The 19,816-nt window shown below is 39.9% G+C and overlaps 1 protein-coding gene across 24 annotated transcripts in view; it reads left to right on the forward strand.

Moving 5' to 3' along the window:
• CD44 (CD44 molecule (IN blood group)) overlaps nucleotides 1-19,816 on the forward strand; it is an 86,657-nt gene that overhangs the window by 54,558 nt on the left and 12,283 nt on the right. The window contains exons 6-15 of one of the 24 annotated variants that reach the window (XM_004316153.4): nucleotides 464-592; nucleotides 1,840-1,965; nucleotides 4,138-4,251; nucleotides 4,954-5,070; nucleotides 7,830-7,958; nucleotides 9,436-9,567; nucleotides 12,533-12,634; nucleotides 14,399-14,488; nucleotides 15,362-15,559; nucleotides 18,562-18,627. In XM_004316153.4, coding sequence (XP_004316201.3) covers nucleotides 464-592; nucleotides 1,840-1,965; nucleotides 4,138-4,251; nucleotides 4,954-5,070; nucleotides 7,830-7,958; nucleotides 9,436-9,567; nucleotides 12,533-12,634; nucleotides 14,399-14,488; nucleotides 15,362-15,559; nucleotides 18,562-18,627 — 1,203 coding nt within the window. The remainder of the gene's footprint in view (nucleotides 1-463; nucleotides 593-1,839; nucleotides 1,966-4,137; nucleotides 4,252-4,953; nucleotides 5,071-7,829; nucleotides 7,959-9,435; nucleotides 9,568-12,532; nucleotides 12,635-14,398; nucleotides 14,489-15,361; nucleotides 15,560-18,561; nucleotides 18,628-19,816) is intronic. The other 23 variants (XM_019947908.3, XM_019947909.3, XM_073808763.1 and 20 more) reach the window with 23 other exon arrangements.

The following is a 19,816-nucleotide window of genomic DNA, read 5'->3' on the forward strand; positions in this document are numbered from 1 at the left end:
TACCTTTTTAAATCTAACATCTGGAAGAATATTGATCTCCCTGAAATTCTCACCACATGTCCTAGTTTGACCTTTTAGGAACACAAACAAAACTTTAATCCCTTGTTTATGTTATCGCCTTTCAAAATTCAAAGACAGCTCTCATGCTCTCCTCAAGACTTCTCTCTTGTTTAATCATCCCAACTTCAGACAAGTCAAGGTCTGTCCAGCACAGCTTTTTCATCTTCAAGTTGAGGAGCATGAACCAGATGCTGTTTAAGATCCTTCCATCTCTGACATTCTTTGAACCCTGGTTTGGGCCTTGGAAAGAAATGGAACTTCTGTGCTTTTTCCCTTTCTTTCCGCCATCTGTATCATGTATAGATGACTCTTGAGTGGTAAAAGAATGAAAGCACATACAATGCTATTTCTTAGGCACTGATAATTAACCTTTCAACAATCAATTCAATTATGGTTACAACAGCTGTGATGAGCACTAGTGGTACAACTTCCAAAACAGCAACCAAGAGGCAAGGAGCCCAGGATTGGTTTTTTTGGTGGTTTCAGCCATCAGCATCCAAGATTCATCTTCACACCACAACAGTAATGGCTGGTAACGAGTTATTATTATCTCATTTCTTATGTTTTCTTGGCAGTCTTCAGTAATTTTCATTAACCTCGGGGATACTGTCAAAGTCTAAAGTTCATGCTCGTTTCACAAATGTTTTTCATGACCCTGAGATCTATATGTTTGACTTCTTAGTACTAATAAGCAGATTTCTTCTTTCTATTCTATAGAATTAATGTAGCCAAGGAGGAGGCTAATATGGGAGCTGGAGAAGGGGGCTAGGTCTTTCTCGATGACAGAACAGAACTTTGACTCTGAAAGATGTTCTAAAATGACTGAAGTGATAAAAAAGTTCTTGACTTTTCATGAGAAAATAAAATAGCATAGGGAGAGCTCACAAAAATCTCCATCAGTGGAACTGTTTTTGGGATAGATACTCGTAGGATGCAAAGATCAATGGTCATTCTGAAAGATAGCATGAGTCTCATTCAAAATATAGGAAACCCCTTTCTAGTAAAGAGACATCTACAGTAACCACTGCGAAGAGGTGGAAGCTTTCCATCTCCTTTCCTAGGATTGCATCCAAAAGGGAAAAAGTGAGAATTTTCCCAAATATTGGCTACAGTCCATTCTAGTCAACCCTTTTGGTTGACTAATAAATGCCCCGCAAAATTTCTCTGTTAATTGACTAATTTTGTTTTTTTGGCTACATGCTAAAGTATTGATGGGAACTGCAGTATAGCTTTCATTTGCGTTCAGAGCTACAGTAATCGAATGCTAGAGAAGATCAAACCTCATAGCTGGGTGAATAGCAAATAGTGAATACAACTAAGGGATTTTTAGAGATGACTGACGTGTTTAGATTCCAAGGTTTTACTGAAGGTGGCTTGATAAAACAAATAGGCACGTGTGAAACCTTTTCGTTCTATTCTTGACACCCTAGCTTTCATGGCATATGGTTAATAAGTTAATAATAAATGCATCTGAAAGCATGGGGCTGTGTTTATTGGCCTGTTTTTTCTTTTACTTGTTTGGTAGGGTTATGTCCATATTTATTCTTTTAACTTCCTTAAAAAGAGTGTTCAGTTGTGAAGATCATAGCCAGCTGTTTTTAGATCTATACATTAGCTTCAGAGACCAGAATATAAGAATTTGGGGTATAGAAGTCCAATCTCTCACTTTCTTCTTATGATCTTGGGAATCCTTTTATACATTCTGTGCCTGATTTTCTTCCTTTGTCAAATGGGTTGCTTGGCATCCAGCTCAGCCACTAATGCAAGTCACCACAACAGGTACGGATTCAAATATCATCTCAGCAGGCTGGGAGGCAACTGAAGAAAATGAAGATGAAAGTGACAGACACCCCAGTTATTCTGGATCAGACATTGATGATGATGAAGATTTTATCTCCAGCACCAGTAAGAATAATCAATTCCTGTAGAACCATCTATGCCAGGCTTATCGATTAATCTGAGTGATGCCCAAGAGTATCGCTCTTAGGAAATAGTTAATATGAAAATTGAGCATAAGCCTATGATCACAGGTTAATTATACCTTGATGAGATTATGAAGGAAAAAACTGATTTTTTTTAATGGAAGGCAAAATATATTTGGAGGAGAAATGGAAAAAATATCTTTTATAAAATTTCTAATGCCTCAGGTACTTCCTGTTTTGTTTATTTATGTGTTAAAGCTGAGCTATGTAACAAAACAGTGCCAATTATTAAAAACAAATAGTGAAACCATTGCATGATAGTATCCAAATTCGTGACAATTATAGAACTTTTTGAGAACAGAGATGGAAATTGAGCTGAAAGGTCCTTTAAAAAAATTCAAAGGTTGGTCTAATATTCTGCCAAATGACTGAGTTTCCTATACATACCTGTCATGATCTGAGATATTGCTGAACTGAGATGAGATCCTGAACCTGACTCTTATCACAGCTCTGCCTTTTTTTTTAGAGAAGATGTGCCTTTGAGGTGCTACATGAGCTCTCTCAGGTCACAGAAGTCCTGTCCATCCAATTGGAACCTGAGGGTTTCATCCCCAAAAGGACAGCACCCCAGGAGGGAGGGGGTCCAAAAGCATAGCTTAGGCCTGAGGCGTCTGAGTATATGACATCGATACAACAAATACTCGAGATGAACTATATGCTTTACATCTAAGCTTTCAAGTAGTGTATTCCTTAGTTGGACACCCCTGCAGAGCTCAGAGACCTAACAAAGAAACTCTCTTTAGTTACTTCAAAAAGAAAACCAAATACCCCAAGACACTGGAGCTTTACTATTATACTGTCTGCTGGGTTCAGGATGTGACCACATCTTCTAAGTCGGGCATCAGGAAAGATGTGGTCTTGACACTTGAGAAACTAAACCCTCTTGAGTGGCAAGCCAAACAGATCAACCTGAAAATAAATCGTATCATCAAGCTCCAGGGGAAAACTTCCCTTGATATTATTTCATCTCTGTGGCATATTTTCCAATTTCAGCTCACTTTTCTTCTTGGCACCTGTGCACGTAATTCAGCATGATGCCCTCTCTCTTCTATAGGGGTATGATAACTGCCAGTTTTTCATGCTTACTGAGAATGTAGTTAATGATTCTAAACCTGATTTTATTAACTTGTGAAATAGAGCTGATAGTATTATAGTTCTGAAAAGAGTTTTGTATTATTTGGGTATCAAAATAAAGTTTGAAAGAATTAGGATGTATTTGCAAATAACCTTTCAGAAAAGACATTGATTCTGATTTTGTCCTGGTTCTTCTGTCAGGTGCATCTCCTCTTCCAGCCCTATCACTCTGGGTGACAGTATCAGGGCACTGGTGGATGTATGCCCCTTTTTATTTTCGGGGAGCTGCTGTGATGGTGGTTGGTTACCTATGGTGTTTTCTACTGAATGTGTGCGTCTTGGTTTTCTTTCATTGGCTATGAATGGCTTGCTCATGAAATGCTTTGTGTTTGATGAGAATACCATAGGAGTTTGATAAATATAAATATTCAGAAATGTACAGCTAAATCACATGGCTGTTCCAGGTAGATATTCTTTGTTAGAATCAACTATAGGAAAGCTCTGGCTGCGCAGGGTGTTTCTTTCCCCACCAAAACTACTCATGATGTAAAGTGGTCATCATGGTATAACTTTTCAGGTATCTACTCTTCAGCCTGAGGCTCTACATGTAGCACACCTTGGCAGTGTTACAGATTCCTTGGGCTTTCCATTGCAGAGGGTCCTTATAGACCGCATGGACAGGCAAAGCGCTGACGTCTTTGGTTCTCCTTGGTGTAGGGCTGGTGTTTTCAAAGCTGTTCTTCCTGCTGCTGCAGCTTCTTTGGCTGCTTTCTCCAGAAGATCTCATGTTCTGACCCCTACGTGTTCTCTGACAGAATGCAAAGGACACTGAGATGCTTAACAGTATGGCTGAAGCAAGCTGAAGGCACTCTCTGCTTTCCCTTCATTTCCACTCAACCATCTATACAGCCTGGTATAGATGACTTACTCTGTAGACTAAAGAAGGGAGACATATGCAGAACAAGTGGTGAAGGCTCAAGAAATAACATTCTCCTAATTACTTCAATCATCATTATCACAGTTTCAACCACACCACGGGTTTTTAACCACCCACAACAGAACCAGGATTGGACGCAACCGAGCCCAGGCCATTCGAATCCAGAAGTATCACTTCAGACAACCACAAGGATGACTGGTAATGGGTTACACGTTCTTAATTAAAGACTTTTTTTCCCTCACAGTCTTTGATGCTGCAGAGGTCAATCATCGGGACACAGTGGGAAATCCAGTTAATATCTCATCACAGATTCTTAGTGAACTTTCATGAGGATACTCAGTTCAGCTTAGGAGTCATTTGTCAATTATATCATCTGGGCACAAGACATTGTATGTTGCTTCATTATAAAAATGAATACGGGGCTTCCCCGGTGGCGCAGTGGTTGAGAGTCCGCCTGCCGATGCAGGGGACACGGGTTCGTGCCCCGGTCTGGGAAGATCCCACATGCCGCGGAGCAGCTGGGCCCGTGAGCCATGGCCGCTGAGCCTGCGCGTCCGGAGCCTGTGCTCCGCAACGGGAGAGGCCGCAACAGTGAGAGGCCCGCGTACCGCAAAAAAATAAATAAATAAATAAATAAAAATGAATACATTAAAATGGTTTGTGGTGCTGCTCTTGATAAAGTGGTTGTAGTACAATAACAGGTAGTCATTAAGAAATTTCCACGCCCGTTGGTTTTCTCTTGGGAGATATTAGTGAATTCACTCAAAAGTATTAAGAGGAGATACTCAGAGGTACTATTTAGGCATCGACCATTAGATGGCATGTACTTTAATGAAAAAACAGAACAATCAAAAGTTGGTTGATAAAAAGTCACAGTGTATATAACCATCATCACGACAGATGTGGACAGAAGTAGCACCAGTGCTTATGGAGAAAAATGGACCCAGGAAACACACTCTTCTCTCAGTCACCATGGATATCATGATGAAGAGGAGACCCAGCATCCTACAAGCACAAGTAAGAAGGATGGCAGTCATCAGTTCTGGTTTAGTTGAGTTAGTGAAGTCACTCCAGAGAATGGGGAAGACTTTTTTGCAGACATTGGCTACATCTTGTATTTCCACACAGTAATTTCTTTTATCCCCAGAGCATGAAAAGCTGCCAGAGCTGCACACAGTTTCTTAGAAATTGGAATAAAATACTAACTTGTCAGGTGGCCCAAAAGGCCAAAATGTTTAAAAAGTTAAAATGTTAAAAAATATCTGACATACAGTTTTTGTGTTAAAGTTTCCCAGAGGTTCCATTTGGGTAATTTGTGTGTTTTTATGGAAATGTATGAAGAAGAGTGTGTTCTTTTGATGCTTAGTAGTGGGATCTGGAAAGAAAGCATGACAAGTGCAAGGAGCTTTGGAATTCTTGTTTTCTATAAAGATCTTTGATGAATCCAGTTTCTTTTTCACATTCTGTTCCTTGCTGCATTGTAGAAAGGCATCCCTTGTACTCTTTGGAAGGAAGTCAATCGCTCAGATGGTCTATATATGAATTCCTTGACTGTTCTTTTTTTGTTTTTAAGCCCAGGATAACTTGGGGAAGGCTTTGACGCTGTTATTTTTACTTATGTGCAAACATCTCAGGTTTCCTAAAACAATTTCAGGTCTCACTACTGGCCTATGAGGATAGGACAAAAAAGGAAGTAAGAAGCGTATACTCTTCTTTTTTTATCTATCTCTCAGAGAGATGCCTATGATGTTTGGAATAAAAGAAGCTTTAATTTAGGATAACAGCTTGTAGCATTTTAGAAATTATGGTTCAACCATGATTCTCATAGCCTTGAATACTCCTAAAGCAAAAACGTAAGAAACAATCACTTAGAAGCCAAAGAAGTTTGGGAATCCATGGTTTGAGGAGGTCTTCAGACAACAGAAGAAAAGTTTCAGACATCAGCTAGGACTGAATAGGTTACTACCTCCTCGGTATTGTACTGAATACACCCATCAGGCCTATATCTCATTATTGACCCCAGATTCGATATACGCATGTGGATTATAGGCTGAGTTAACAGAAGAGTCTTCTGATAGAGGAAGGACATAAGAAACAGAAGTCTCTTCAGAATGGGATTCTGTACCAGTCCCTTTGGGTCCTAGCAGTGTATTTTAGAAATTATTTAAGACGGTTAGTACTTAAAAAGTGGAAAACTAAGAGGCTTGGAATTAATGATCCTATTGTCAAAAGGTGGGGGGGAGGGCCATGATTACTGGAGAGTAGTTGCAAAACAGGACATAACAGAACCTAACAGAGGGAAAGCAGCACTGCTGCAGCAGTTCTTTTATCAGGACTTGCAAAACATAAGTGATTCTGGGCATTATCAAAAGAACATTTACAACTTCCAGAAGAGAGTCATTTGCAATGGAAATCCATTACTCCGCTAACCCATATATTGAAGACAACAAGGGGTTACTGGATATTTAAAGGATCATTGTGTTTTATAAAGAGAGAGGTAGAAGTAGTATAGAATAGTGTGTGTGTGTGTGTGTGCACATTTTTTTTCCTTTTTTTTAAACTTTAAGTATGCAGTCTATGTTTTGGGTTAATTTTTCTTTTTTTGTAATTACACCCAGTGTTTTCTCTAACTTTATTATTTGTCAGGAGGTAGTGATTTAGTCAGGGGGAGGTAAAACTTAAGATTTGGGGTTTTTTTTCCCTCCCTCTGGATAACCAGTTAACCCCAGGGATGTTTTGGCCAATGCAAGGGTGAAACAAGGACAGTAAGTTTTATTTTTTAAATGTCTTCGCAGTTATCAAATCATGCATATTAATTTCTAAAATAATGAAATAAACCAGTTTTACGAGTTGCAAAATATACTTCAGCTTAGCCAGTTTATACACTCTCATTTTTTTTCTTTTTTTAATTGAGGTATAGTTGATATACAGTGTTATAACACCCTCATTTACTTGATGAACTAAAACTTTAGTATTAGTCGCTACAGATGAAAATGTCAGTGGCTTTCTGATTTTTACCAAAGGCACCCCATTACAATTTCATTTCATTCATTATGCCCTTTTTAAAACTGGACAATTACAACACTGAACGTTTGAAATTTTAAGCCTGTCACACACTCCTACTATTTATATAATGCCAAACACTGGCTAGAAAAGTTTTTCTCCACTGAATTAATTTTCTTAAAAAGTCATTTTGGCAATTTTAGATGCTCCATAGACATAACTTTGTAACATGTCAGTGGGGTAGCATCTCACTCATTCCCAGCATCTTTCATGCTGGGCACATGCACTTCTGGTGTATTTCCAGTGTGTGCAATTATGAGTCATGTGACCACCTTTTGAGAAGGCTTCCTACTAGGCTGGTCTTGTCATGGACTGTTATAATATACTCCTCCCTCCAAAATCACTGAAGACAGGTTAAGTTTTTTCAACGAACATTTCTCTCAGACAAGACGTATGAGGCCATAGACTCTAGTAAAATAAGAATAATACTGGAATTCATAGACCGTGGTCTGGTCCTAACTTTGTACCAACCTGGCTATATGATTTTGAGCAAATCAAAGCTTCTTTGAGCCCCAGTTTTCCCATCTGAAAAGCTAAAGTATCGGGCCATTTGATTTCTAATATCCCTTTCAAGAGTATCAGTGGTGTCTCTCCTTCCTGCTTTCCTTTTCTACCTTCTCTCCCACATGTATATGCTCTTAAGGTAGAAAGATATGTGTTGGTAAGGAAATTAATTGAACAATAACAGCTCACAATTGACATTCTTCTCACAGCCCGGGCACCCCCTACTAGTACAACGGAAGAAACAGCTACCCAGAAAGAGCAGTGGTTTGAGAATGGATGGCCTGGGGAATATCCCCAAATGCCAAAAGAAGACTCTCATTCAACAGCAGGGACAACTGGTAATGGACGGTTTCACAGGCAGACTTGGGTGAAAACTTCCTCTGGGGTTAAGTACTGGGCATTGAAGACAGTGAACAAGAAGAGTTTGAAGGAAATGTCACAAGGTGTTACAGTTCCTTAATCACTTACCATTCAGTCAACACAGAGCCAACCCTTAAGTGCATGCAACAAATCACCAGAACAGAAATGGATACAGGCACATAAGGAGACACAGAGAATATGCCCTTACGTACGTCACTTTCAGATCTAATTTTGGGCATCCCCTAGTAAGAGGATGCAGGGACTCCGATCTTATAAAATACTCCCTTTGCTTTTGTAAAGGAATCTGCTCTATGATATGGGTCCAGGCTTTACAATACAGTTCTGTGAAATCCTGGGCTTGTTAGAAAGCTTTTGGTCAGAACCTCAGTAGTCAAAGAAATGGAGCCAGACATTTTGAGAAAAACACCTGTCTGGTGTCATTTGGCCCTTTGTCATGTTTGTTTGGAGATTTCTCCTTGAATGTACAATGTTTTCTTCTTAGATTTATAAAAAACACCTCTTCTCTATATTTGAATTGTGGGACTGGGGAGATTAGACCCAATCTTGTCAACATTTCTAAGTGATGCCAGATAACTTGGCTCTACCAGCTCCTGTGCATGATTCTTTTGTCTGTGTGACAGAAATATTGAAATGCATGCAAGATGCATTCTTGCAAAACAATGTGAATTCCATATCATTACTTAATATCAGTGAGAAATATCCCTGTGTTTTTATTTGCAATATAGAATGTAATGCATGATGTTCTTCTGGTGTGTGGCAGCTTCTGAATGCATAGCTGGCAGAGCAGTGGATTCAGTGACTGGATATGTGGTGTAGTTTGTTGCTAAGGGTCTACTATTGTCATCTTTTCTACCTATACGTCTTCAGTGGCTCAGAGTGAAGCCAAAGCACATGCTGCATTCTTATATGCCACTGTGCCATAAATCTCATTGTTAGAAGGTGATGCTTCTAATAGATTCCACTCATGCTTTTGAGATGAATGGCATTTACTTTCATGTTTATCTCAAGGGAAGCTGTTACCTGATTCCTTCTCTAAATCACTACTGGCCTGATGTGCATTTCACTGGGACGTGGTTGTCTAGGAATGACATCATGTGTTTGGACTTCTACACTTCCTCCCTTAGGGGATGGTGGCAACATGGTGTGGGTAAAGAACTATTTCTCCTCCATCTTCACTCGATGTCTATAACTTCTCATCTACCCACTGGAGAAGTCGTTAATGCTTTTGTGACCTCTAGTTCACATGCTGATTGCTAGGAAAAATGAGCATGAATGAACCTATACCTGCTGAAACATTCTGCAACTTCCTGGCCCTCTATATCCGGAAGACGGTTTCATTGTCTTGTATAGAAAATAAAGTCTTTAAAAAATCAGTGTATCCCTGGCCAAATGTCAACTAACACTTTGACAATTGCTTGAACTGCATTGTCACAGCAGCCTCAGCCCGTGACAGCCATCAAAATCAAAGAGTGACAGTGCAGAGCCAAGAGGACCGTTCCTGGACTTATTTCTTCGACCCAGTCTCACATCCAATGGGACGAGGTCATCAAACAGAAAGAAGGATGGGTAATAATCTCTGAGCTTTTTTATATGTTATGTTTTTGAAAGCCCTCAAATGGCTCTTTTCCTAGAAATATGCCCTTGGCTTTAGACCATTCTGCTTTCCTAAGGAACTTTAAGTTTCTTCAAAAATTAGTTTTCTTGGTAAGAGTGATATGCACATGCATCTGAATCTGAAGTCCTAGGTGAGAGTGGAGAACTTGGCGGGAAGGTTAAAGAAGGATTAGTCCTAAGATGATGGGAGTGAAAGTCATTTCCTCTGAAGAGGAGTAGTTTCAAGATTTCTCTTCCATTTACTTCTAAGTGCAGGGTTTTAAAAAGAGTGAAGTGATGGATTCAGTGACTGTCTCCATTATAGACCCAAAGATAAAACTTGTCTTTGGTAGAGAAATCTTAGAGATCAAAAACTGATGAGTACTCATTCCAAACAAGTAACTAAAAGGCTCAGAAAATGGTATTAATTACTCTTGCACACTTAGAAATAAATACTATACCCAGTGACTTAGGATTTAGACCACTCTTGTCCATCAATAAATGTTCATGAATTTAATGAATGGACAACTTTTACACAAGATGGAATCCTTGTTTTCTTAATTAGCATTCTTATTTACCTATAAGCAATTCAAAAACAGAATTAAACAAGAGAGAGTAAGAAAATACTAGCTGGAGTTACGCAAGAATGGAAGATTGTTATTTTATTTAACAAATTTTTATATTTAAAAGGGATTTTTCCTTTATCAGAACCAGATGACAACGTTCCTGAGAGAATCTGAAAGAATTGGTAGCAGGTGGTGCCCCACTTTTCTCAGTGTTTATGAAGAATCCATGTTTTATCTTTGGGAAGAATCCTTACTATATCCATGAATAGAATTATGCAAGTTTTATTTATTTATTTTTAATTTAACAAGATGTCTTGATCACAGAAATGTAACATTCCAAAAAGGGAGATCAACCAAAAGAACCAATATGGGGATATGAATTTTCAGTCATAGCATTAAATATATTATTTGGGTCCAAACTCCCAAGGGTATACGTGACACAAAACTACTGAAATGAGTTCTCAGAATGCAATGATAATGTCTCTTGGTATTGAGTTAAACAAAGTTATCTCCAAAATCAATCCAACAGTTTCTTTGGTTTCATTTCTCCAGAACACCCTAACTGTGTTGTACCCAAATATTAGTGATCATATATCCCTTAAAGTACAATCGTCTTAAATATCTGCTAATAGAATTGTATTAATACTTTATGTGCAATGCTTTATGGAGACAAACAACGTAGACTTAATTCATGGTCCATGCTCTTAAGGAACTTAAAAGTTAGCCAGGGAAAGAAAACAGTTAGCTTCAAAATAGATCTAACAGTACGATACAATAAGTAATGATGTCGAATGAATATTGCTAGCAATAAACACAAAGTAAATTCAGAGGACCCCTTGGAGAACATCAGAGAAACGTAGATTGGATCTGGTTTTTGCAAAATGGAAAAAACCCTGGTTAGTCAGAGAAAGGGAGGTGGAGAAAGTTTTTCTAGGAAGGAAACACATGTAAGGACAGGCTTAAAGGAAGGAAAGCCAAGGAATGAATTTGGCAGAGTGAAAGGATCCGTATGTCACAAAGGAAGATGAGTGAGAAAGGTGAGGTTGGGGCCATTATGTTGTGTGGCTGAAGTACCACTTGCAGGCCCGTTACACATTTTATGCACATGGTGGCTAGAGGCTCTGATGATAACCATTGTGGAAAACCAAGCCAGTAACAGAGCTTCAGAATCAATATTAAGTCTCCATACTGATGAGTTTGGAGAATGAGTTTCCGTCAAACTGATGATGTTAAGAATGTTACAATTGGCTTCAACCATGGAATGGTGTGATACCTCTTAAAGGAAAGATGAACAAGAGTGTCTAGAGACCATCAACAGGCGGGACTTCTTCTGGGAGAATATCCATTTGGGGTTTTGATTTGGATTAGTTAGCCTTTCCTCTTTTTTGAATAATTACTATTACTATTACTACTACTACTACTATTATTATATTAAATAATAGATTCAGCCACGTTTTGTCCTACAAAGATCTTGATACTCTTTTCTTTTTATGTGTAAAGGCTGCAATGTAGACGTGGGTGCCTAATATTGCACTGTTTCCCTCCGGAGTCATCTGGAGCACATTAAATCTCCCCAGAGGCAGCAGTGTGGGTGGTCTTTGAATCCAAGAGCCAGCAATAGTGATGGTGTTTATGGTTTGTGTGACCTCTATTTCGCTCAGGACTTATTTCAGCAAAATCGATTTGTGATAGTTATTAGAAACAGCTTCTATAAATATTTCAGTGAAATTTCTGTACCACTCAACATTGTACATGTTACATTCCCAAGACATTTCCTACTTGCGTTTATAGGAAGACTGATTCACTGACATCCATTGCTTCTTATTCCTTGCCCTAGAATGTTCCTGTAGCCGCCAACTAGATAGTATGGGATGATGACTTTATGTTTTAGATGTACGTTCACTTTGTGAAGCGAAAGAGGAGCAAATGAGGGAAAGGGCTGTAACTAAAGCTTTTGTGCCACGTCAAGGGGATATGACAAAATGGTGCCTGAACCAGTGCACTTTGTCTTTTCTCCATGTGTCAGATCACTTGTGTAGAATGGGACAAGTCACACGTGGGTTATATTTCCATCTGTCTGCAAGGCTTGGGAGACCCATCATGTGCTCACTTAGCATTCTTCCAGATTCAGCAAAAAAAAGAACAAAAGTTGTAGCTTTCATACAACTCAGCCTTTAAATGAAAACCAGTTACTTCTTGGGATGCTCTTTTGGAGAGATGATGATCCATTTCAATTCTGGAGACATGAACCAGTATGTGCTTTCTTTCCTCTTATACAGGTTTGAATATAAGAATAATTTGTCTCTAGACCATAAACAACCCTCAGATAGTAGTTAGGAAATCAAGCAATAACGCTGATTTAATTCCTTCAGATGTGGACACCAGCCATAGTACGACGCTTCAGCCTTCTGCAGATCCAAACACAGGTTTGGTGGAAGACTTGGACAGGACAGGACCTCTTTCAGTGACAACTCGTAAGGATAATGACACTCGGTCTCTATTGGTCTGTATTCCTGCTTCAGCTCTTGCTCTCCTCGGCCCCGACGCAGGGCTTGGGCTTGGTGACGGGACAGCACATTCAGTGCTGCGTGGCTCAGCTCAGCTCAGAACATAAAAGCTGTCTTCATTTTCTATATTTTCTTGGTGGTTCTTTAAATCTGATTATACCTTCATCTGTGGTGCTTTCCAGATTCAATGACTTTATGTTGAAACATAAGGAAAAGGAGGTGAGACTCCATTCCGCTTGATTTTCCTTTTCTGAGTAGTTACGTCAGTGAAATTTAAGACCACAGCTAGGACAGTGGTGTCTCTATGCTTTAACTGACCAGCTCCTTTAGATTCCCATCTTTCAATCAAGGCAGAAGAGGGGTAGCCTTTTTTCAATGGTTGTAAAAACATGTTTGGGGGCCAGATAATCACAGAGAGTAGGGAAATCACATCAGCCCACAGAGGAGGAGCAAATACGTTGTTGACAATTGACATGGGTTGCAGGGCCCGGGAACAAAAGAGGAACAGTTGCTATATCTCTTCCTATCGCTAAATATCTGGTAGAAACAATGCTAAACTTCTAGTAGCCTTAATGTCCACCACAGATACCATAAAGTCATTCATAATTTCATGACTGAATAGGAAAGAAATCTAGAATTAAGAGGGCCTCATTTCACTGTTTGCTACACATAATGGGCAGAGTCTTTTCGTGTGAGCCCTTTTAGGCAAAGGGAAAAATCAGCAAGGACGTGTTAATTGTCAAGAATGTAAATAACCCAGTGTTAAGTGTCAGAGGAGATGCAGATAAGCCTTAAGATGCTCCTTGACAATGGAGGGTCTCATATTCCTACTTTATGTCCCTGTTGACTTTTGTTCTGATGTTGGGTTTGCGATTTGGTGAGTGTCTCTCTCCTGGTGGTAATACTTACTTGGTGGTGGACATGGCTTAGTGGTGTGCTTTATGGAGTGCTTGCACCTGTAACTCAGAGGTCAGTCCCTTTCTTAGAAGAACACAAAAGAAATTAACTCAAAACAATGAAAGCCATTTCAGATATGGGCAATGGTTCAACCTGAAATGGATATATATCAGTGAGGACCCTGTGTTTGCCCAGACAAGCGTTTCCTGGCATTTCAGTGCAGTGATGAGAATTCTCATCCACAGATGAGATCAAAAACCTAATAAGTGAGTACAATGGTAACTTCATTTAATGTTCTTTAGAAGAGACTTAAGTGTTTCCTTGTATAAATTTGATCTGAGTTACCTGAGCAAGTTATTCTAGATGAACTTCTTCCTCTTTTGTGGTTACACATAGACTGCCTGTTATGATCGTGTTTATTTTCCCTATAGTCACACTTCTTGACACACAGCTAAGGTGCTCTTGGTGGTTGATAGGAACACCGGGATTCAAACATTCCTTTTTCTTTGTCTCTGTGTTCTCTGATTTTCCTGAGCGACAGGAAGCAATGCCATAATTGGGCCAGGATGATCCAGGGTGGGCACAGTTTTAGCCCAGATTTCACCTTGGCATTTTACCTTGTTTATTGTACTGAAAAACAAAGCCAGCTAGGGGCAAAGCAGAATTCTGTTGCGCGTTTCTATCAATCACAGGAGAATGGTGTGCACAGACCTTGGTATCCCTATGCATCTATCCATCTGACTCCACTGTTATTAGATCCTCCCTGTCAGCAGATAACAGAGGGTTTGTTTCATGACTACAAATTAATACTGGATTCATCCCTCATTGAAACAGAGCAGAGTGCTACTCAGAGCTTCTCTACATCGCGTGGAGGCTTGGAAGAAGACAAAGACCATCCCGTGACTGCTACTCCAACATCTAGCAGTAAGGACTGTAAAGCCCAGGTGGCTTCGGCTATTGACAAACAAGTCAATGCACTGTGGGTGCTTTTGCAGTGGCTTTGGTGGAGGTGCCTCAGTTGGCTGTTGTGCTCTTGCCCCTGGTCAGAAGCTGTGGCTAGCGATGGTTCTCGGAGTTTTCTGCTCTGTAGATCTCTTAGAAGCCATTGTATGTTAAATGCAAACTATATGTTTTTAATCTTAAAGTTTGGGTTTCTTAAACTCCAGAGTTAGTGGCTTTGTTTAAAAATAACAGATCACTTATGTATGATTTGGTGGAAAGATCTGAATTATGTCACTCTCTATTTTCCTTGCATTAATAATATTATTTTGCCATTTATCCTCTGGACCATAAATCCATGGCGCTGGTGACCAAGAAGCAGTGCCCTCTGGCAAAGGAAAGAATAATCAAAGCCTCAACGTCTTTGAAACTTTGCATTTGCTCTTCCAATCGCAGGGAGCATAATTTTACCTGTCAGCTCACTAGCTTATTTCTTCCACTTCATCAAAGGTGGGTCCAATTGAGTAAGAGCTCAAGATTATCTAGTACCTGAGTTGACTTCAAGGTAACAGTTCTAGCGGCATAAACCTTATTTTAATAAGCCAGGTAGATGATGTAACACATGTCTCTTCTAGATATTAGGATCACCAAAATCTCTTCCGTTGAATGATGTCCAGGCGGTACTGATTGCAAAATATTGATCCTGTTCAATAGTGTAACAAACCACACTGTCTTTTGCTCCATGTTCACAAATAACAAGTGGGAAGCTTTTGCAGCAATCTCACGTTCAGAAGACAAGCACACAATTGGTGGTGGTCTTACAAATGTGGGTTTACCATTGATTCCACCTCCACACAGATAGGAATGATGGCACAGGTGGCAGAAGAGGTGAAAATCTTCCTGAAGACTCAACTACTTCAGTGGAAGGTTATACTCCTTATTCTCCAGACACAAATGAATACAGAACCCTCATCCCAGTGACCCCTGCTAAGACTGGGTCCCCTGAAGTTACTATTGTTGGAGATTCTACTTCTAATGTTGATCTTTCTTTATCAGGTAATTGGGCCATTTGTTATCTGGTTTGCTTTCTCTACAGGGAGAAACAACACATCCTTTCATATTATAGGGAATGTCTTCTGTGTAGGCTGTGATTAGACTGATTTGTAACATGGGAATGGCTTTCACACAGATCATCATTCTAGTGCAATAGATTTATTTTAGGTCATGTTTTCATTTGCCTGTGAAATTTCCATCTATTTTTTGTGACTTGGTTGTTATGGCAGAATTTCTTTCTTTGTCTTCTTCCTGATCTTGGGATATATTTGGTTGAACCATATGAAGTGGATATTTTTGTAAGTAAAAGTAGTCAAGTATCAATTTCATTTGATTCAACTAATATATGCTGCCTATGTAGTAAGGTTTTACCCAACTTGTGAATAATTTCCATATACTAATATCTTTGCTCTGAAATTCTCTTTTATTGGTGATGGATTGGTGAATTTTACTTTTGGTGAAGGGCTTATGGATAACCTCTTCTAACTATGTTGTACACTTAAAACTATATGATTCAATCTACTATTAGTGACTAGGCACCCTTTCTCTTGTTGTGATGGCAAAGAGATGACTGAAGATGACTTATTCAGTTAAGTTACACATGGAATGGAACTAGCAATCCTCCCTGCTTCCACTTTTGTTTCTCTGTTTGCATTAAGAAACTAACACTGAAGAAAAGGAAACTGCAAAATACCCTGGCTAAGAAACTAAAATTGAACTCTCTCTTCCTGGTGCCAACTGTTCAAATGTTCTTACCGTTCAACCATTAAGGGATATTAGATATTCATGATTTTAAACATATATATATATATATATATATATATATATGGTAGCATATGTGTGTGTATATATATATAGTAGCCTATGTCTTTTCCCATCCACCTCCCTCTCAAAAGAAGAATAAATCTTATGAGAACCCAACACGTAAAACAGATAAGAGCTGTGATACTGCTACTTGATATGGGACAGAAAACCCAGAATGAGAATGCCACGTACTTGGCCTCTATCCTAGAGCCCACATGCTTGGGCTGCCCATCCCAGGGCTTCAAGGAAAACAGTTTTAAAAAATACTAACCTCGGGCTTCCCTGGTGGCGCAGTGGTTGAGAATCTGCCTGCCAATGCAGGGGACACGGGTTTGAGCCCTGGTCCGGGAAGATCCCACATGCCACAGAGCAACTAAGCCCGTGCGCCACAACTACTGAGCCTGCACTCTAGAGCTGGTGAGCCACAACTACTGAAGTCTGCATGCGTAGAGCCCGTGCTCCGTAGCAAGAAAAGCCACAACAATGAGAAACCCGCGTACCTCAATGAAGAGTAGCCCCCACTTGCAGCAACTAGAGAAAGCCCACGCACAGCAATGAAGACCCAATGCAGCCAAAACAATAAATTAAAAAAACATACTAACCTCGACAGTATTGGCAAGACAAAAGCCCTTGCATCCATTGGTTCTTCATTCAGCATAGGTCTGCCCTCACTTATTAAAAATTCCTAGCAGCAGTGTCAGTATTCTTCTGGAGAAATGAATCTTAGAGCACTGCCTGGTTTCTTTTGGCAAAACAGAGCCCTTTATGCACCCAAATGAATTTAAATTTTAAATGGCAATTTTAATAGTTACAGTAGCCTTGAAGGATTACATAGTCTATTTGTTAGTAAATAAAATACTTTCTACAAAATTGATATTTACATACCCTGATTCCTTCTACATTCTGTGGTGGTATAGACAGATTTTCCACGGTTCTCCGTGGATTAAATGGTCTATCACCCTTTGTTTTCTTCCAGAGCACTCAGATAAGGCTCATTTCCTCCCATACATTTTTTTCTCCATCTTTTTGCTTGATGTTAAAAATGAAAACATCTGGAATTGTGGTGGTGGTGATGGCGGTGGTGATAATGGTGATGGTGGTGGTGGTATTGGCGGTATTGGTGTTCAGCATTTCAGCAAATGCTGTTTTCAGTTTTTCTAACCGTCAGCCGAGGAACAAAGCAGTCCATCTCCCCCGTACAATTACATAATCGATTACAGGTCACCTGTGTCTGCCTTGTCTAAACAAGGACATGGTGAAGATCAGATTACTGTGTATTCCTTATAAGAACCTTTCATAATGGGTGACCATAGCCATTTTATGAACTATTGTCCTGTGTTGTGTTGCTTTAAGATTCCATTAGAGTTTTGGGAAATGTGTGGGGAGGAGGGAGAAGATCGAGAGTTGCCATACGCTGAACCCAAGATTTGACCTGTGGGTCCAGATTTTAGCAGTTCATAAACTCGCCTCATCTAAAGCCTTTGGGTGATGGATGTTTGAGAAGATGGGATTATAGTAACTCTTGGTGTTAAAAATACAGGTTTAATTTTTGGGAAATATTATTTGGAACATAGTCTAATAACCAGGCGCACCTTAGCCACGTGCCAGTTATCATCTGCCCATTTCTTTTTCACTTATTTTCAGACTTTTTCTCTAAATAAACAGTTAACTTTTCTCTTTGAATCCTTACATGATTCAACCCCAAGATCCTTTATTGCACAGCAAAACCTTTTTCTATGTCCTGCCTCAGCGAAATCTCTTTAAATGTCTCACGCCCTAAGCCACAGAGTACACGCCTTCCCAGCGATCCCATCTGTCATGATCCAAAGCACATAGTCCTTATTTCAAAGACACAGTATCAGATCCGCACCTCACACTTGCCAAGAACTCATGATATTTTTGGTAGATGTTACAGTTTGGGGAGTTTTACTAAAGCCACGCTTCCTATGGTCATCCTTGCAGGTCTGTGCTGTCCCCGTTTTTACAATTTTGATTAAAGCTCTAGGCCACTCATCAGTAGATGAAGCAATGAACAATATTTCGTATCGTGGACCCATTCAAAGCTGCTGTGTCATTGTTTTTGGCTACCTTTAAAAGGCTAAACTTTGGGATGGGCTGTGTGAAAATGCACACGTGAGGAAAAGCAGACGGCAGTGTAACTGAGCACACAGTACTCAACCTCCCTTTATTGCTCCTTACAGGAGACCGAGACTCATCCCATGACCCCAGCGGGACGTCCTATACGACTCATGGATCCGAATCAGCTGGTGAGTTTGAGCTGCTTTAGTCATTTATTGTTATTGTCATTGAACCTGCTGATTAGTAATGAAGTATGAGTCAGTGTCTCCTGCAGAGCGGTTCTCATACGTTCCCTGCGTGCATCACAGTCACGGGAAGGGCTTATGAAACTACATTGCTGGGCCTTATCCTTAAAGTTTCTGATTCGGTAGGTCTGGGGTGGAGCCCAAGCATTTGTATTTCTAATAAGTTCTCTGGTGATGCTGATTCTGCTGGGACAGGGACTCCACTTTGAGAACTACTGCTTTCAAGAAAACTCTTCCATCTGAAAGGATCAGGAAGAATTCAGGCAGGCGCTCAGTTTAACATCGCATTACACAGAGCGATTAAGAACATGGGTTTTGGAGAAAGAACGGCCTGGGTTTGATTCCAGCTCCTCCACATGCTAACGAGAGACCTTGTTTAAAGGATCTGAGACTCGATTTCCTAACCAATAAAATTGGGATAATAATAATTGTTACAGGGCGTTCTTTTAAAGACTAAATGATGTATCCTTGTAAAACATTTAGCATAACCTCCTCTCCCCGAACATGGCATAATAGCTAGCCTTTATTGAGGATTTACTGTGTGCTGGTGGCGTTGTTCTAAACACTTTACGTGTATTAGGTTGGACCCTATGAAACTGCCATTTCTGTAGGTCAACAGTCAAATATCAGTGATTTCATGTTTCATCTATTATTAACTCATTTAATTATGTCAGTACTATTATTATCCCAATATTACAGATGAGGAAACTAAGGCTCAGAGAGGCTAAGCAACCTGGCTGAGTTAACATGACTAGTGAGCTGAGTGGTGGAGCCAGGTTTCAAGCCCAGAGGTCTCATATTGCCTCTAGAAGCCGGATCTGGAGAGAGTACCCTGTAATGACCATCATTACTGCCGTAATTACTGTAATGATCACATCCCTAGAAACATTACTCCAGGCAGCAAAAGTAGGCCATAAGGCAGGTTGACTTGTGACCACTGATGCTGGGGCTACTGAAAGGTTCTGCCAGTGCGGTCTCACTGTGGTCTCCCTGACAGTCACCAGTCCAGGTGAGCCCATGCAAACCAGGTAAGCCATATGAACTATCGTCCTCCCCTTCACACCCAAGTGGGAGTAGGGTTACTTCCAGGCTTGAAGATTCACACACTTACAGCAAATATGAAGATGGAGAT

The sequence above is a fragment of the Tursiops truncatus genome, chromosome 8 (assembly GCF_011762595.2).
Source record: "Tursiops truncatus isolate mTurTru1 chromosome 8, mTurTru1.mat.Y, whole genome shotgun sequence".
Lineage (NCBI taxonomy): Eukaryota > Metazoa > Chordata > Mammalia > Artiodactyla > Delphinidae > Tursiops > Tursiops truncatus.